This window comes from Onychostruthus taczanowskii, unplaced genomic scaffold, assembly GCF_017590055.1.
Source record: "Onychostruthus taczanowskii isolate IOZ18803 unplaced genomic scaffold, ASM1759005v1 scaffold120, whole genome shotgun sequence".
Taxonomy (NCBI): Eukaryota; Metazoa; Chordata; class Aves; order Passeriformes; family Passeridae; genus Onychostruthus; species Onychostruthus taczanowskii.
Window position 1 is genome coordinate 336,124 of NW_024498352.1, and position 14,237 is coordinate 350,360.

Consider the following 14,237-nt stretch of genomic DNA (forward strand, 5'->3'; position numbering starts at 1 on the left):
GCTCTTATGCATACATCTGTAATAGAAAGTTGAATCGGGCTTTAAACTAAACTTCCCAGTAAAGGCAAATGCTAACAAAAATAAGAGTTATAAGGAAGGAGGTACTTTTGATTCCTGTGCTGTTAAAACCTGTAAAAAATTTAGCCATCCCAGTTGATTACCACATCTCTAACCTATATAAATCAAAGTTTTGTTCTAAATTAATAAAACCACTTTGGCACACAACTATATTACAGCAGTATGATGCATGCCTGAGTATTCCTAGGAATGCCCTCAGAGGTACTCTGTGAGCAGAAATGTTCTGCAGAAGGGAAGATGAGGAAGTACAAAGGCCCATTGTGCACACTAATGCAGAAAAATGAAATCAAATACCATTCTCAGCAAAAGCAGAGTATCTTCTGAGCAAAGGCTATTAAGTGTGTCAGACTGCAGGATATTTTCTGGACATGGATATTATGTTAAGACATACTGAACATGTGTCACAACTCTCCTGGTTGTAACATCACAGCTCCAGAGGAAAAAAATGGTGCATCAATTCTTTGTATCAAATACTCAGACAAACTTTTCTTCTCACTAAGCTGTTACTTCTCATTTTAAAAGAAGATTAGAGTAAGTTATAATTAGTATTTGTTGCCCTGTCTAGTAATTAAATATAATAAAAAGCTTAATGCTAACACAGTGTAATTGCAGTAGTTTTGAAAGCACAGTGCATGTACTACAGGTTTTGGTATGTACTCCCCACCTTTTATGACCTAAATTCTCAGGTTCAATTTATCATATGAGTAGTGAGCAGACACTGCCAAAGACAACTATTTCAGAATGAAACACAAATCAACACCAATGCAATCCTGTAGTTTTTGAGAGGTACTACTGTATCAGCCTCTAGGGGCAGGGTGAAAGGAAGGAGGAGGAGAAAGCCATCCAGTTTCTTGCTTCCACTTTTCTACCCCTTCCCTTCAGGAGGACACCTTGGTTCCATAAGGTCCCCTAATGAATTCTCCCTTTCATTAGACTCAGCTGCTCTGAGCCTTTTTGGTAAAGAAAGATACGGCTAATATTTCAAAGCCACTTCTCAGACTTCCTTGCCAGTCTGAGAGACATCCTGGGAAGAGGGGGACTGCACCTGCCCTATTTGCACAACTCTGGGGCTGGCTCTACTCTTCAAGTAAGGGTTGCACCTTACAACCACTTGTTACCCAAGGGAGGAAGATCATTTGCAAGGCCCAGAGCAGGGCAAAGTGATGATGTAATGCACTAGCACTTGGCTGATACAGCTTCTTACCCTCTTAAGTATTTGGAAGAGCTTTAAACACATTAAAAAGGGTGAAGAGCAGAGATCTGCCAGGGCATTGGTAGTTACAGCTCTAGGTACTCAGTTGATGTGCCCGTAAAGTGGATTTTTCACCCATTTCCATTTATACTCAAGTCCTATCCTGTCCCTGGAAACATTCAAGGTCAGTTTGGATGGGGTTCTGCGGAACCTGATCTAGTGGAAGATAACCCTGCTCATTGCAGGAGCATTTGACTAGAAGACCTTTGAAGGTCCCTTCCAACCCCAACCATTCTATGATTCTGGGTAAGGTAGGTATAAGCAGCCCACAAAACGAAAATGCAGTTAATTAAACAAAAATGTAGTCTAAAAGAACCAATTAAAATGATGAAAGTCTTTAATTTTATTTAAGTATAATTGTACGGACACGTGTATATACAAATACAGATCTTATGGGGCAAGGTGTTTGGGTGTTTTTTTTTTTTTTAAACGTTTTAAGTTTATATAATGTAAGCATTTCAAAAACAGCACTCAATGAATAAGTGCAAAAAAACTGCAAAGCAGGGCAGTACAAGCACAGGACCACACTGAGCTGACTTTCATACCCAGATGCATACACAATGAATGTCTTCAATGGGGTGTCAAGAGTAAGCATGGTAAGCGGATTTTGCAGACTCATGGGTAACCTCCAACATGCCAGCATCTATTAAACTGTACAGACAATGGCAGCAAGCCTATTGTAGGGAGATTTGTCTCACATCTGAGAAGTTCAAGGGCGAATGCATGGGAAAAACTCAGTGATGCCAGACCAGAAACAGATCTGCCCATTCACAGTTTCAAATTAAAAGAGGAGGAGGGTGGGAGAGGAGGCAGGGCAGGAAGAGGGAAGAGAAGTGTGGAGGGTTGTACATTAAAACTGGTGATTACAAAATCCAAGTGTAATGAAAAGAGGGTAAGAGTTAATACTCTAAACCTCTGAAAGTGGCTGAACCATTGCACTCATTAGGCAATGGATTAAGTTCAGTTTTGAGGGCTAGGGGTGGGAATCAACAGGTACAAACACAACCACTTTCCTTTCATAATTATGGAGGAAAGGAAACAATCCACTCAACTACTCTCAGTACTTCCCAAATATGCTTCTAGTTCTTTTGGAACCAAGTACATACATATATCGCACATGACACTGGTAAGATCCCTTCTGGAAAAAAACTATTCATGAGAACAAATCCAGAAGGAAAAGAGGAGGAAAAAAAACCTAATTAAAAAGAAACAAACAAACAAAATAACAAAAAAGTTATTATATCCCCAAAGCCTTTTTAGAAACAAACATGATACAAAAGAACAAAACTAACACAGAAACCACAGGGCTCCAACATAAGACCTTTACACACGGAGGATAAAACACTGATCATCAAAAGTCATGTTCCAGATCTTGACATTGTGAAGTCTTGCAACAGATGAACGATTTTCGAATATGAGTCCTGTATGCTGCAGTGTCATGGCCACTTGTCTCTCAGTTCTCAGCCATGATCACACTTGATGCTTCAAAACTCCTGGAAATCTTGTTATCAACACGTGATTTTAATATCCTGAAAGTCTATTCTCACTTACAAAAGACATAAGAATCAAATTAATACTTTATTATCAAACACTATATACAACAGAGGTTGCTAATAATACAGAATTTAAAGAATGTAGCTTTAAGTTTTACTTGTCTTTCCTTCGCCATCCAGGTAAGTACAGTACAAAACAATATTCTAAACTAACACGAAATGTTACCTTGTCTATTGAAGGATACACAGTATCCACTAAACTGACTGATCCCTATTTCACCTGCTTCACATTGCAATGCCCTTGGCAGCCAGGAGTGCAGGTCATGGGTGCAAGTAACCCACTGTGGCTGGGGAGAATCAGTATCTCAGACTTGAGCAGGGGCAGATGAAGAGTAAGGGAGCAACAAACTCCTTAATTTTCAGCAACATCTGCACTTAAAGCATCCAGAGGTTTGCAACACTAACCCACTAACATTTATGTATTTGGTATGACTGGGATTGCCTAATGCCATCAAGTATGAAACTGGCAGTGCCTGGAATGCTGCTTCCAGCCATGCTGGGCAGCCCAGGGATCATCGCTTGTGTTGCCCCTCACGTATGCAGCAAGGCTCTGGGACAACGTGAAGGGGTGAATTTCACCAGGAGTAACATTAGTGACAATCCTTTGCTGTGGGTAAATGGATGTCTTCAACACCATTCAGAGACAAAGGATGACAAATGTCACCATTTCTACATCAAATCTGCACTACCTGTGTGACTGCCTGCAATTTCCGTAAATCATTTTAATATGGTTACACATCATGCAATATTATCTGTACGCTGGTTAACAATTTGATAAGGTGCATTCTGATTAAGCTCACCTCATCCAAAGCTTTTTAATTCCTACCTACAGAAAGTATTAGTGTATCAAATATATACACCTTAAAGAGAGCAAAGTACCGTACAGCCTGTAATAAGATGATGACTTCCCTCACTGTTTGGACTGTGTATCTTTATTCTGTGCACTTCACACTAAACTGAATTTCCTGCATTCCTCCTGTAGGTCCTGTATTCATGAACATGTATGGTATCAGGCAAGCCCAGGTCATAGCTCAGCATGCATAAAACCTCCCTTTACATATCAAATTTATTTTCCCCTCTCCTGCCTCAACTTCTGGAAGGCCTTTCTTCATTTAAAAATATAAAGTCTATAAAGTAGTGTCCACTAATGGCATCACTCAATTTTGTTATGGCAGAAATTTTCTTCCTGATTAATATAGAAAAATCTTGTTTTGCTTGAATATGCTCCATGTTTTGTTTCACGATAACTTAATTACCACAGCTTTTGTCAGAAAAGCTCTGTTTCAGTCTGGGTCTGAAGTTTCACTGATTAGGCTTAGCAGTCTGAATTTCATGGCAGCCTAGCCAAAAAATAACCCAAGGCTTGCACTTCCTGGCAAATTACTTTTTAAAGTTTTGTTAGCCAAGGCTCAGATTCCTTAAACAAGGTCACTCCTAATTCCATCAAGGGTTACCACTTCTGTCACGTTTAAATAGGACAAGCATATATACTCACTCTCAGCATAAAGTATATCTAAATAATGTATTTTCTATTCTAGTGGATTTTTAAAAAAATATTTTGTTAAGTCTTTGGGAGCCCATCTAGTTTATCACCGGCTGATAAATACGTTTCCTCTACTCTTCACACTGTGCTGGAAGGGGAAAAGATAAAAAATCAGCATTGAATTTATATTCCACACTTTTCTTTTCCCCCACCAAACAATGCTATTAGACTGCCCTGGCTTCTTCTACATGTGATTTATTCCCATGATTGAGGAACTTACAGGAGAGACAAATCAAGACAACACTGGAGATCCTATGTCCCAAACATGTTTCCTCCTGGCACCGATGTCCTCTTTTAGCATGTATTAGCACCCAGAGCAGCATCCAAGGTTATCAGCTACTAAGTCAGCGCTGGGGAAGGTCACTTTATTCTCAAAAGTGCCTCTGCATTTCAAGAAAAAAATTTTAGCACCACGGTGATTTGTTTTAAAATAAAATAAGCCGGTGTGCATTATCCCCTTAAAACGAAATAACAGAGGCACTCACACCCCCAGTGAAGTTTCCTAAATCCGACCTTGCCTGCTGTGTGCTAACATTCCTAAATACTAACTTTTTCCTCTCACCAAAGACAGCATTTCTACTTGTGAGCAAAAGTTTTACTCTCAAAGATTTTTCAAGAGACCCACAAGAAATATCATCTTCCCCTTTCAGAAGCCTGTTCATTTAGAAACTTCTGGAGGAAATGGTGTTATGTCTATTTTTAATATCTCCCATCCAGTCCAGACATGGTGACACAATGCCTTGCATGACCATCTTACAGTGCTGAACTAGAAGGCATAAATATAGTATCACAGAGAAAGACTCTCCCAGGCTTTCACTCTCTTTCCTTACCCCTCACTGACTACATCTGCCACTACACTTTCTTATCCATATACGGATGACACAGTGAGCTAACAGAGGTGACTTCTTAAAGGAGAATGCAGAAGAAAGTAAGAATCACTAGTGTCACTATTATAGTTTGGCATTTTCATCTGGAGTCCTTTTATTTATATGGAGGGGTTAAGAAAGTCACAGGGTAGGTAGGGGTGGGTGCTGAAGCTAGTTATCCCCTTCAAATTTTTGCTGAGTTCAGGCTAAAAGGGAGAAGAAAAGGGAAAAATAACAATTTGACATCTGCAAAAACAATAAAGTCCCTTTCCTGGGATGAGCAGTTAGGTGGATCTTTGATGTTCCAAGACCCTGGTATTTTCTGTGACAGGTTGCCGGAGCATATGTGCTATAATATCAAAAGCATTGCCAGGAGGAACAACAGAGTTGCCAAAAGCTGGCTGGGTATCCTTGGTGTCTGTGCTGCGTTCTCACCACGGGATGGCTCGGCTGACTCATGTACGGTATCATCTGTTCAAACAGAAAGCATACATTCCAATGAGACTTTGCATCCTTAATAAACTCTCACTGAGATGACAACTAGAAGTAGATTTCAGTGCCTTTATGAAATAGGGCAATGAACCTTGTGCTGTCATTGACTTTCACAAGCGTGTAATACCTCATTATGTAACCAACTCGGGGCCAAGTCCTGCATTTCTTACTGGCAAAACTCCCACTGAAGACCAGAAGGATAGAAAGTAAGTCAGATTTCAGCAGATTGAGGAATGAAAGATTCCTCTTCAGTAAAACACTGTGGTTCTAGCTTCGGATGTGTCATTAGATAGCAACATCAGTTGGGAGGCAGCTAAATAAAAACACCTGATTTTCAAAAGTGTTGCACAGGCCCAGAATTAATTTTGCAGTTAGTCTCCTTATTCAGTTACAGATTTTGGCTCCTGAATTTGAAATGACAGCCTGTAAGCCCAAGCATAGACCCCCACCTTCCATACACAAAATTTCCACTGAAGTATGTTGCATCTAGGGATGAGCAGGAGATGTAAGATCACTCCTTCTTTCTTGAAATAAAATTTTAAAGGCTAACACATGACAGTCACCAATCTTATAGAATATATACTCAATCTGGAAAATCTCACTACCTTTCATGGTACACAAAATAGAGATTTACATATATGCTGCTAGAACTAATGAAAAAAGAACCAGCTGAGTTAGGAAAACATGCTTATGCATTAGTGGCAGAAGAAAACAAGGTAACAAATACTAAATATATGACACATAATAAAGAAAGCCCTGTTAACTTTTTGTAAACTTAGGATCAGCCTAAAAGCCATATAAAATAGAAAAAGTAGGCAAAGTCCAAATCAACTTTGGTGTTGTTATAGCAGTAGTATTTTTCTCTGCAAAGCCCTCCACATCCTCCATATCCAAAGCTGTCTAATTTAGCTATTCAAAAACAATCAGTCTATGGCTTGCCATAAAAATCAGCTCTTGTTTTTCATTACTAAATGAAAAGAAAAGGCCAAACCTTTCTAGGAAGTGTGAAGTGGCCTCAAAATGTATCTGTAAGTTTATTTTAGGACACCAAAGTTTCCAGCATAGTATCTCATCTACTTAATGAAATAAGCTCCCTATTTTATAAGAGATATTAATATGTCAATGATGTTCCTGTCTCAGGTCCCATCTCAAAAAATTGCACTGCCAAGATTACATTGGGTGAGACCTGAGCAGTTCCAGCTAGAGGCACTAAGGGAAGCAGGAGTCAGGATACTGGGATCACCATGCTGCTTTGTCATGGAGTCTTTCATGTTACTTGGCTTTAGCCACAGGCAAGCTCCCTCTCTTTCATATCTTTGATACCTAGCACAAAATCAGGAGAGCACTTAGCATAATTTAGGTTAATAGGCTCTTCAGCCCCAGCTCAGTTACACAGCAAGGTGCACAGTAAACCAAATTAGCAATTTATCACATGCACTTTCTCCAGCACTAACTGATGCTATAATCACATAAGGCAGGTTTTCAGTGCTGCTCATGGCAAAAGTATGAAAAGCAAGCACTGATTAGCTGTAAATATGTTCATGTTTATGAGAAACAGACGTCTCTTCTTGATGATGCCAAGCAATAGCATAAGAGGCAAAGGGCAGAAACTGATACACAGAAAGTTACACCTGAAGAGGAGGAACTTCACGGTGTGAGTGACTATGCACTGAACAGTGTCCAAAGAGGGTGTGGAGTCTTCCTCACTGGAGAGACTCAAAAGACATCTAGACATAACCGTTAGTACCATGCTCTAGGGGACCTGCTTTTGTACAGAGGTTGGATTAGATGACCTCCAGTGGCCCCTTCCACCTTACCCATTCTGTGATTCTGTGGCGTCAGTGGGAAAGTCTGTCTGGAATGGCTTAAGTTGCAGTTCCGCACCATGTATGGCAAGGAGACCCTCCCAGCATATTGGACCCAAATAATGTTGTTATCTTTTCCTCCAGAATTATTCCAAAGGAATCTAAAAATATCACTGAATGCTGGCTTCTGAAAATGCTATATTCAGTAATCATCAACACCAAAAGCTGTTCACATTTCACTTCTGAGTTACAGCCTTGCACTATGGTGACAAGGCAATGACAATAGAGTACTTCACAAAAGCTTACTTCTCAATTAAAACATATTTAAGAAGTCACAGGGAAAAAATACCTGTGTTGCCAGTTCTACCTCCTTTCATATATTTAAAGTTAGCTCTTACCATTTTAGAAACATTTACTCACTGCTGATGAACTAAAACTACAGAGGAGAATAATACCTTCTACCTCTAGAATTGCAAATAAGTTTGAATTTTCAACACTGAATGTCAACAATTTTGGCCTAACTACATCAGTGAGTCAGCACTAAAACACAATAGGGCAGAACTAGTATATAGCAGTAATAAATCCTCATTCTCACTGACTATCAGATACTGCCATGACTGGAACACTGACTACTAACTCAATGAAAAAGCACTAAGCTAAAAAGATTACTTCTCTTAAATGAAAAATATGGAGACATTCTATGATGCCATTTTTATAAAGCCATTCTTCACAGAAGAATTAATTTCCAAGTGACATTAAGGGATTCCTTTTGAGAAATCATCTGGGTTTTCTCTCAATGCTGTTGCAAGGTTTCTGCACTCATATATTAGAACACGATTAATCTTCAGTTATGAAAATCACTTTACCAATATGATTTTCCTTGGAGGTGCAGAGTCATAACTGCACAGCCTTTAAGGCTTGGGGAAGAGGGTTTGCTTCATTTGAAACACTGAAGACAATTGATGAAGAAGAAAAGATTCCTGAGTAAAATCCAGAAGGTCACTACTAAACAATGGGAATACCAGCAGTACAGAAAAATATATTTTGACAGCCATGAATTTTTCAGATCACACAGCCTTACATCACATGCTTCAGGTATGTATCACATTTTCAGATATGCACAGCTGCAATTTTTGTTTAAGGACTTTTTCTTTCTTATTATTAAGAAGAAACAGAAAGGATGGAATAGGAATAGAGACAATTACTTCCACCACTTGTGAAAGTGCAATCACTGTAGATTCCTACAAATTTCTGAACAAAACCAGTGAAATTACAAGGGTTCAAAAATCACACAAATGGTGATTTTTACAAGAAAGATGACAGTGAGTAATCTGCTGAACATGACCCTCCTGCCTTCCGATTCTTGTGTCTACTGTGGAAGAAGACCGTGGCAGGCTAAGGGAGAGCACAGAAGCAGAAGATGCTCATCAGAGACAGGTAAATTAGTACATGAGACAGAACACATGCAACAAGATCCACCAAGGCAGTAGCAACCCTAACAGGCCAACAACAGAGAAATGTGACAGCAGTTGGCACATCTCAGAGTGACTAACTATCTAATGGTGACTGGCCCAATTAATAATACAAATATACACTGATATCAGGAGTGGGAATTTTGTGGTACCAAACCTTTTCATTAAAGCTATTATTTCCCCCTGGTAACACAAACAGTATTTAATCTCAGACTGCAGGATGCTCTTTGTTTGATTTTGCTTGCCTGGTTTGCCTGCTGCTTTCTAATGATTTTGTGATGATGTTAGCTAGTTATAGCCAATCAGTAGGAACTGAGAAACACTGCTGAAACAAAAATTTATCAAGTTTACCAAAATCAGACATATATTACTCAGAAAAGATGATCTCTTTTGCAAGAAATATCAGGCACATTAATTAGACCATGTTGATCAAATCACAAAATGTAAAAAAGTGCACTGAATTTCAAATTCATAGGTAGAGACAGTGAGAGAACATCCTAGTGTCTTCTGTAGAAAATGCTGCTACTGTATAAATACAGCCAATGTAAGTGCACTATCCTTGCATTTAGATTTACTTAGAAAACATCTTTGATTCACAAACTCCAAATTTTTAGGAAAGAGCTGAAAACTATTCTAAAGAAAAATAATAAATTCTATCATTTATCCATAGGTAAATCATTTAAATCAGCTAAATTGTAAAAGCCTTATTATACTTATGTATAATGAATGAATTTTAATTAAAGGATCTGTATGTAAAAAAGAAAAAAATTCATGTTGTTTTACATGCAAAGAGAATGTTGCTTCACATTCAAATAATGAATGTAAGAGAAAAAAATCTCAGTAATCTTTTCTTTAGGGTATGTACTAAATGATACATGTGTAATATTTTCTGATATTATTTGTGTATTTGACTATTTATTTTCATTACTGAGGCTTTAATACAACATGTAAGTATGGTGTAGGTAAAATGAACAGGTCTACCACCACTGCAAATATTTTTCCTACATACCTACCTAATTTTAACTCCTTTTAAGTTGTTTGGGTTGCTCATACCCCTAGAATTATATACACTTCTATCTGTCACAAGCTTCAGTCACATAAACAATACATATGCACTTCCCACATGGAGACACTGTAGCTTGATTGATGGTGGAAGTTAATGTAACTTTGCCCTGGGCCGATGAAGAAAATCCTTATCCCTAAGACAGTATTTTGCAAGAAAAGCTCCCCAAAGCTTCAGTTTCCTTCAATAAAAGCAGGAGAGAAATTTGTATTTATAAATTTACCTAAATATCAGTGTTTGTAAGTGTGTGCACATGCACATATGTAAAATGATACTTTGCCTAACGAAGTACATATACTACTATATAAAATTTTAAAGGACTAGTTTCTTTTTACACAAAAACTCAGTTGCATACCTGTGTCATGCACTGGCATTCAACAAGAAGTGGTCCTGTTTTTCTGAAAATCTTTTGAAATCACCTAACAAATGAAGTGCACCCATTGAATTTATTTCTAAAACTTTGGGTCCAATTAGCAAACAGAGTGTGTTGCCAATATGCTGAGTGTTTGGCTTGAATGGGCCAGTGGCTCCAGTATACCAGCAGAAATTTTACACTGGCACACACCAAATTTTGCTAAATCATGTCACCCCAAAAAAACCCACACAAAGCAACATTTTTACTTCCCTGAATTAAACAAGGATACAGGAAGTATACCACAGCCTGTATTAGCACTGCTAGAAATGTGCAAAAGCAGGGCAGTTGTACCATGCAAAGCATGCAGAGAGAAGAGGAAATAAAGTACTGAAGCACCAGAGGGATACATGCATTTGTTAAAAGAGATTCTCTAAGCATACTAACCTGCTGGTTCTAATGAATTTTCTACTTTGTCGTTAACATCGAAAACACGATCATGAACACCTATAGTTTTCATACAGCTGTCTATAACAAAAATAGAGATAACAGCCAAATACGTTAGTCAAACACCCTTACACTCCCCACTTTCCTTTTTTCTCTCTTTTTTTTTCTCTCTATTTACTATACATAATTAGGCATATCCATATTTTAAAGTCTGTGGCACTTGTCCAAATGCCAGTATAAGTCTTCCATTTGTACAAAGTTCAAGAAACAACAAGCTAGCAACTTCTGAGTAATTCAAACAAAACTTTATGAAAAATGATAAGAAAATACAATGAAAATCATAACACAAATATTGCTGTATGTAGAGAACAGATACAAGATTTAACCGTAAAAAGGATGAATTTATTGTTTACTAGACTGCACAGTAAAGAAGGTGCTAGAAAACCACCCTCAAAATCTTAATCTGAAGAACTTACTTGCTGGTCGCACAAACACCTTAAGCTTTAGGCAGGATCTCCTTCCATTATCTGGGATCACAGAAGCTGTAAAATGAAGAAAAAGGAAAAATAAGTGGAAGAGTAAGAGAGCGAAAATCCACAATATCTTTTGTGCTGAAATAAAATATTCTTTCTCTTTCCTTCATCTGAAGGACTGGACACACTTCAATCCCTGAACATAAGGACTTCAAGTGCACAAAGTGGCTTGATTATCCAAAAGCATATAATAACTGTAGATTTTATTTAAATTAATTTCTTTATCATTTTACATGGATGAAGTGCAGGACATGCTACTTTCAATGTCTCATTACCTCCTTTCACCTTTCCATACCTTCTTCTTGAACATTTGCTTAATATGGTTTTTGCTATAATGCATGTGTCCACATTGAAAAAATAGTTCAGAATACAGAACACTCAGAGAAAAGCTAACCTTGAAATTTTAGACCATAGACTTCCACAATCCAAAAAGGGATGAAAAAAAAATTACACCAAAGATGACAGTGGTAAAAATGGAAGTATCTATATATTCAATCAAAGTAGAAATACACACCATTAAATTTTACAGCAAACTCAGTCTCCATATGCATCGGTCTTTACTGAGGAAATACTTATCTACTTCAGTCAAAACATGATCCCTTTGTTATATAGCTAACAAAACAAAATCAATTTATTCCTGCTTTCTGCCCTCCCTCATAATTTCCTCATAATAATAAAAGTATTTAATTTTTAAGAATACTAACTGTATTAGGAGAAAAAAATTAAGTGGAAATATGTCTAGCCCTAATGCAAAAGGTCATCCACAAAAGCCTAGTGGCAACACCTACTGATTTCACAGAAAAAAGTGCTATTGTGATAATTTCCTTTCTATAACCATTCTTGCCTCAAAATACAAAATAATAGGGAAATATGCCTGCCTCTCACCACGAGGGTATCCCTTGGGCACTGTCTGCCAACATTTACACACCAGTAAATTTCCTCAGTATCTGCAATTCTGATATTGTACATTGGCCCACAATTCAACATACACAACCAAGTAACTTGACTTGGGCATGAAAATCTTCATTGTAAAAGACCATTCACATTTTTTTTCTTGAAAATGCCTATTTAATCTATTGTTAAAAATATTACCTGAAGCACTGCAGAGGACCTTTTCTTTCATTACATTCAACATCTACGTATTAGGGCAGCATGAATTGCATTTTGCATTAAATGGCCACTACTGGGAAAGATGACTGGCCTGACAAGATGTTAGTTTCCTCTGTTTACCCTTATTTCATTCATGTCCTTGTGTGTGACAAACAACGAAAACAATTTATACATAGACATATGAACTCTTTGTCTTCATGTAAAGCTTACAACAGAATGGCTCCTCAACTAATTTGAAATAAATTTCCTAAGTCTTCGATGATGTGCTTGCAGGACAGGCATCCGATTTTTCCTAAAACTTACCAAGAACTAGCAAATTCAGTGCAACCACAAAAAAGGAGCAAAGTTAAGAATCTAATACAGTTCATGCTGTGATTCTGCATTTTGAATTTTGTTGAAAAATTGTTCCCCTCTTTTAGTCAAAACAAAAAGCATGTAGAAATGATGCTCTCATCCCACAATGCCAAGCAGTTAACAACTGCCTTTGACTATAGCATCTTACCAAGTCAGAAAATTTCCCTCCATTGAGTTTGCAGTAACTGGTGTGTTATTTGGGGCACAATATTGCACTCTGTGGCTATCTTCAGGAAATTATGTCATTTTGGTGACCATTACTGAATATATGCAATTGGCTAATTAGTTTGTTAAGACTGAACAGGCAGTTGTAGATTTCTCAAAAGATAAGAGTACTATAATCATTACCAAATGACTAGGATAGAGGTGAAAATCACATTTCCAGTATAAGACTGAACTGAATGCCTATAGTAAATTTATCACTGACAGATTTTTTATGCCCAGACATTATTTCAGAGGTGCATTATGGCACACATTTATTTAAAGGCAAGTTTTTGCTTTAATGCTTACATGCTCTTGCTTATGTCCATAAAGTAAGCATGTTTTGCTTATTTAAGCTGCTGTTTATTAGAATACTCTGTTAGTCAGTGACTAACTAGAATACCTGACTAGCTAGGATAGCTAGAAGCTAATAATATCCCATCTGGAAATAAAATCTATTCTTTCTGGGAAAACAGAAAATTAATGCTTAGTACGGAAAACTAATGCTTAGTACACTGAACTTCATATGTTCACATAATATTTACACACACATAGGAGCAAACAACACCTAGTGATTTGCTATATTAAAAAATGAATGGGACAAAAGAGACAAAAAAAAAAAAATTGATTCACTGTTGAAATATTTCCCACCAGTCTTTACATTCTCTTGCAACTGTAGAGTATATCATGAAGAACTGTCCTATTACAACCACAACAGTTGCACTTAAATCATCATTCCAGAAACTGGCACAGTCTTAGCAAGAAATTTGAAATAGTGCTTTTCTTCATTTCAGAGAAATTATGTATTTTCAATGTTTTCTGTAAACTCAGAAATATTCCTCTTTAGTCAGTGTTTTACACCTTCAGAAGGAAGGTACAACAAGCAATTTCTTTCTCCTTCCTGAATGAAATCAGGTTGGACCCTAAGGCTTTGCTACAAGGCTTTTCTATTTGCCCATTTTTAAAGGTGATATTAGCTATAAAATACAGGCCAGTTGTGAGAGCAAGAAGCCTCTGATGCTAATGGAACTTGTCTGAAGTAACACTTTCCATTTCAAAAGCCAGAATTTCCACAGGAAAAAAAAAAGGCAATTGATTCCTTGGTGCAAAACAAAA

At 37.5% G+C, this 14,237-nt stretch overlaps 1 protein-coding gene across 2 annotated transcripts in view; it reads right to left on the reverse strand.

Annotated features, from left to right (window-relative positions):
- Positions 1 to 1,649: 1,649 nt before the first annotated feature.
- EFNA5 (ephrin A5) overlaps positions 1,650 to 14,237 on the reverse strand; it is a 205,926-nt gene continuing 193,338 nt past the window's right edge. The window contains exons 3-5 of one of the 2 annotated variants that reach the window (XM_041395886.1): positions 11,400 to 11,465; positions 10,924 to 11,004; positions 1,650 to 5,763 (exon numbers count right to left, since the gene is read on the reverse strand). In XM_041395886.1, coding sequence (XP_041251820.1) covers positions 5,642 to 5,763; positions 10,924 to 11,004; positions 11,400 to 11,465 — 269 coding nt within the window. In that variant the 3' untranslated portion in view covers positions 1,650 to 5,641. The remainder of the gene's footprint in view (positions 5,764 to 10,923; positions 11,005 to 11,399; positions 11,466 to 14,237) is intronic. The other variant, XM_041395887.1, reaches the window with a different exon arrangement.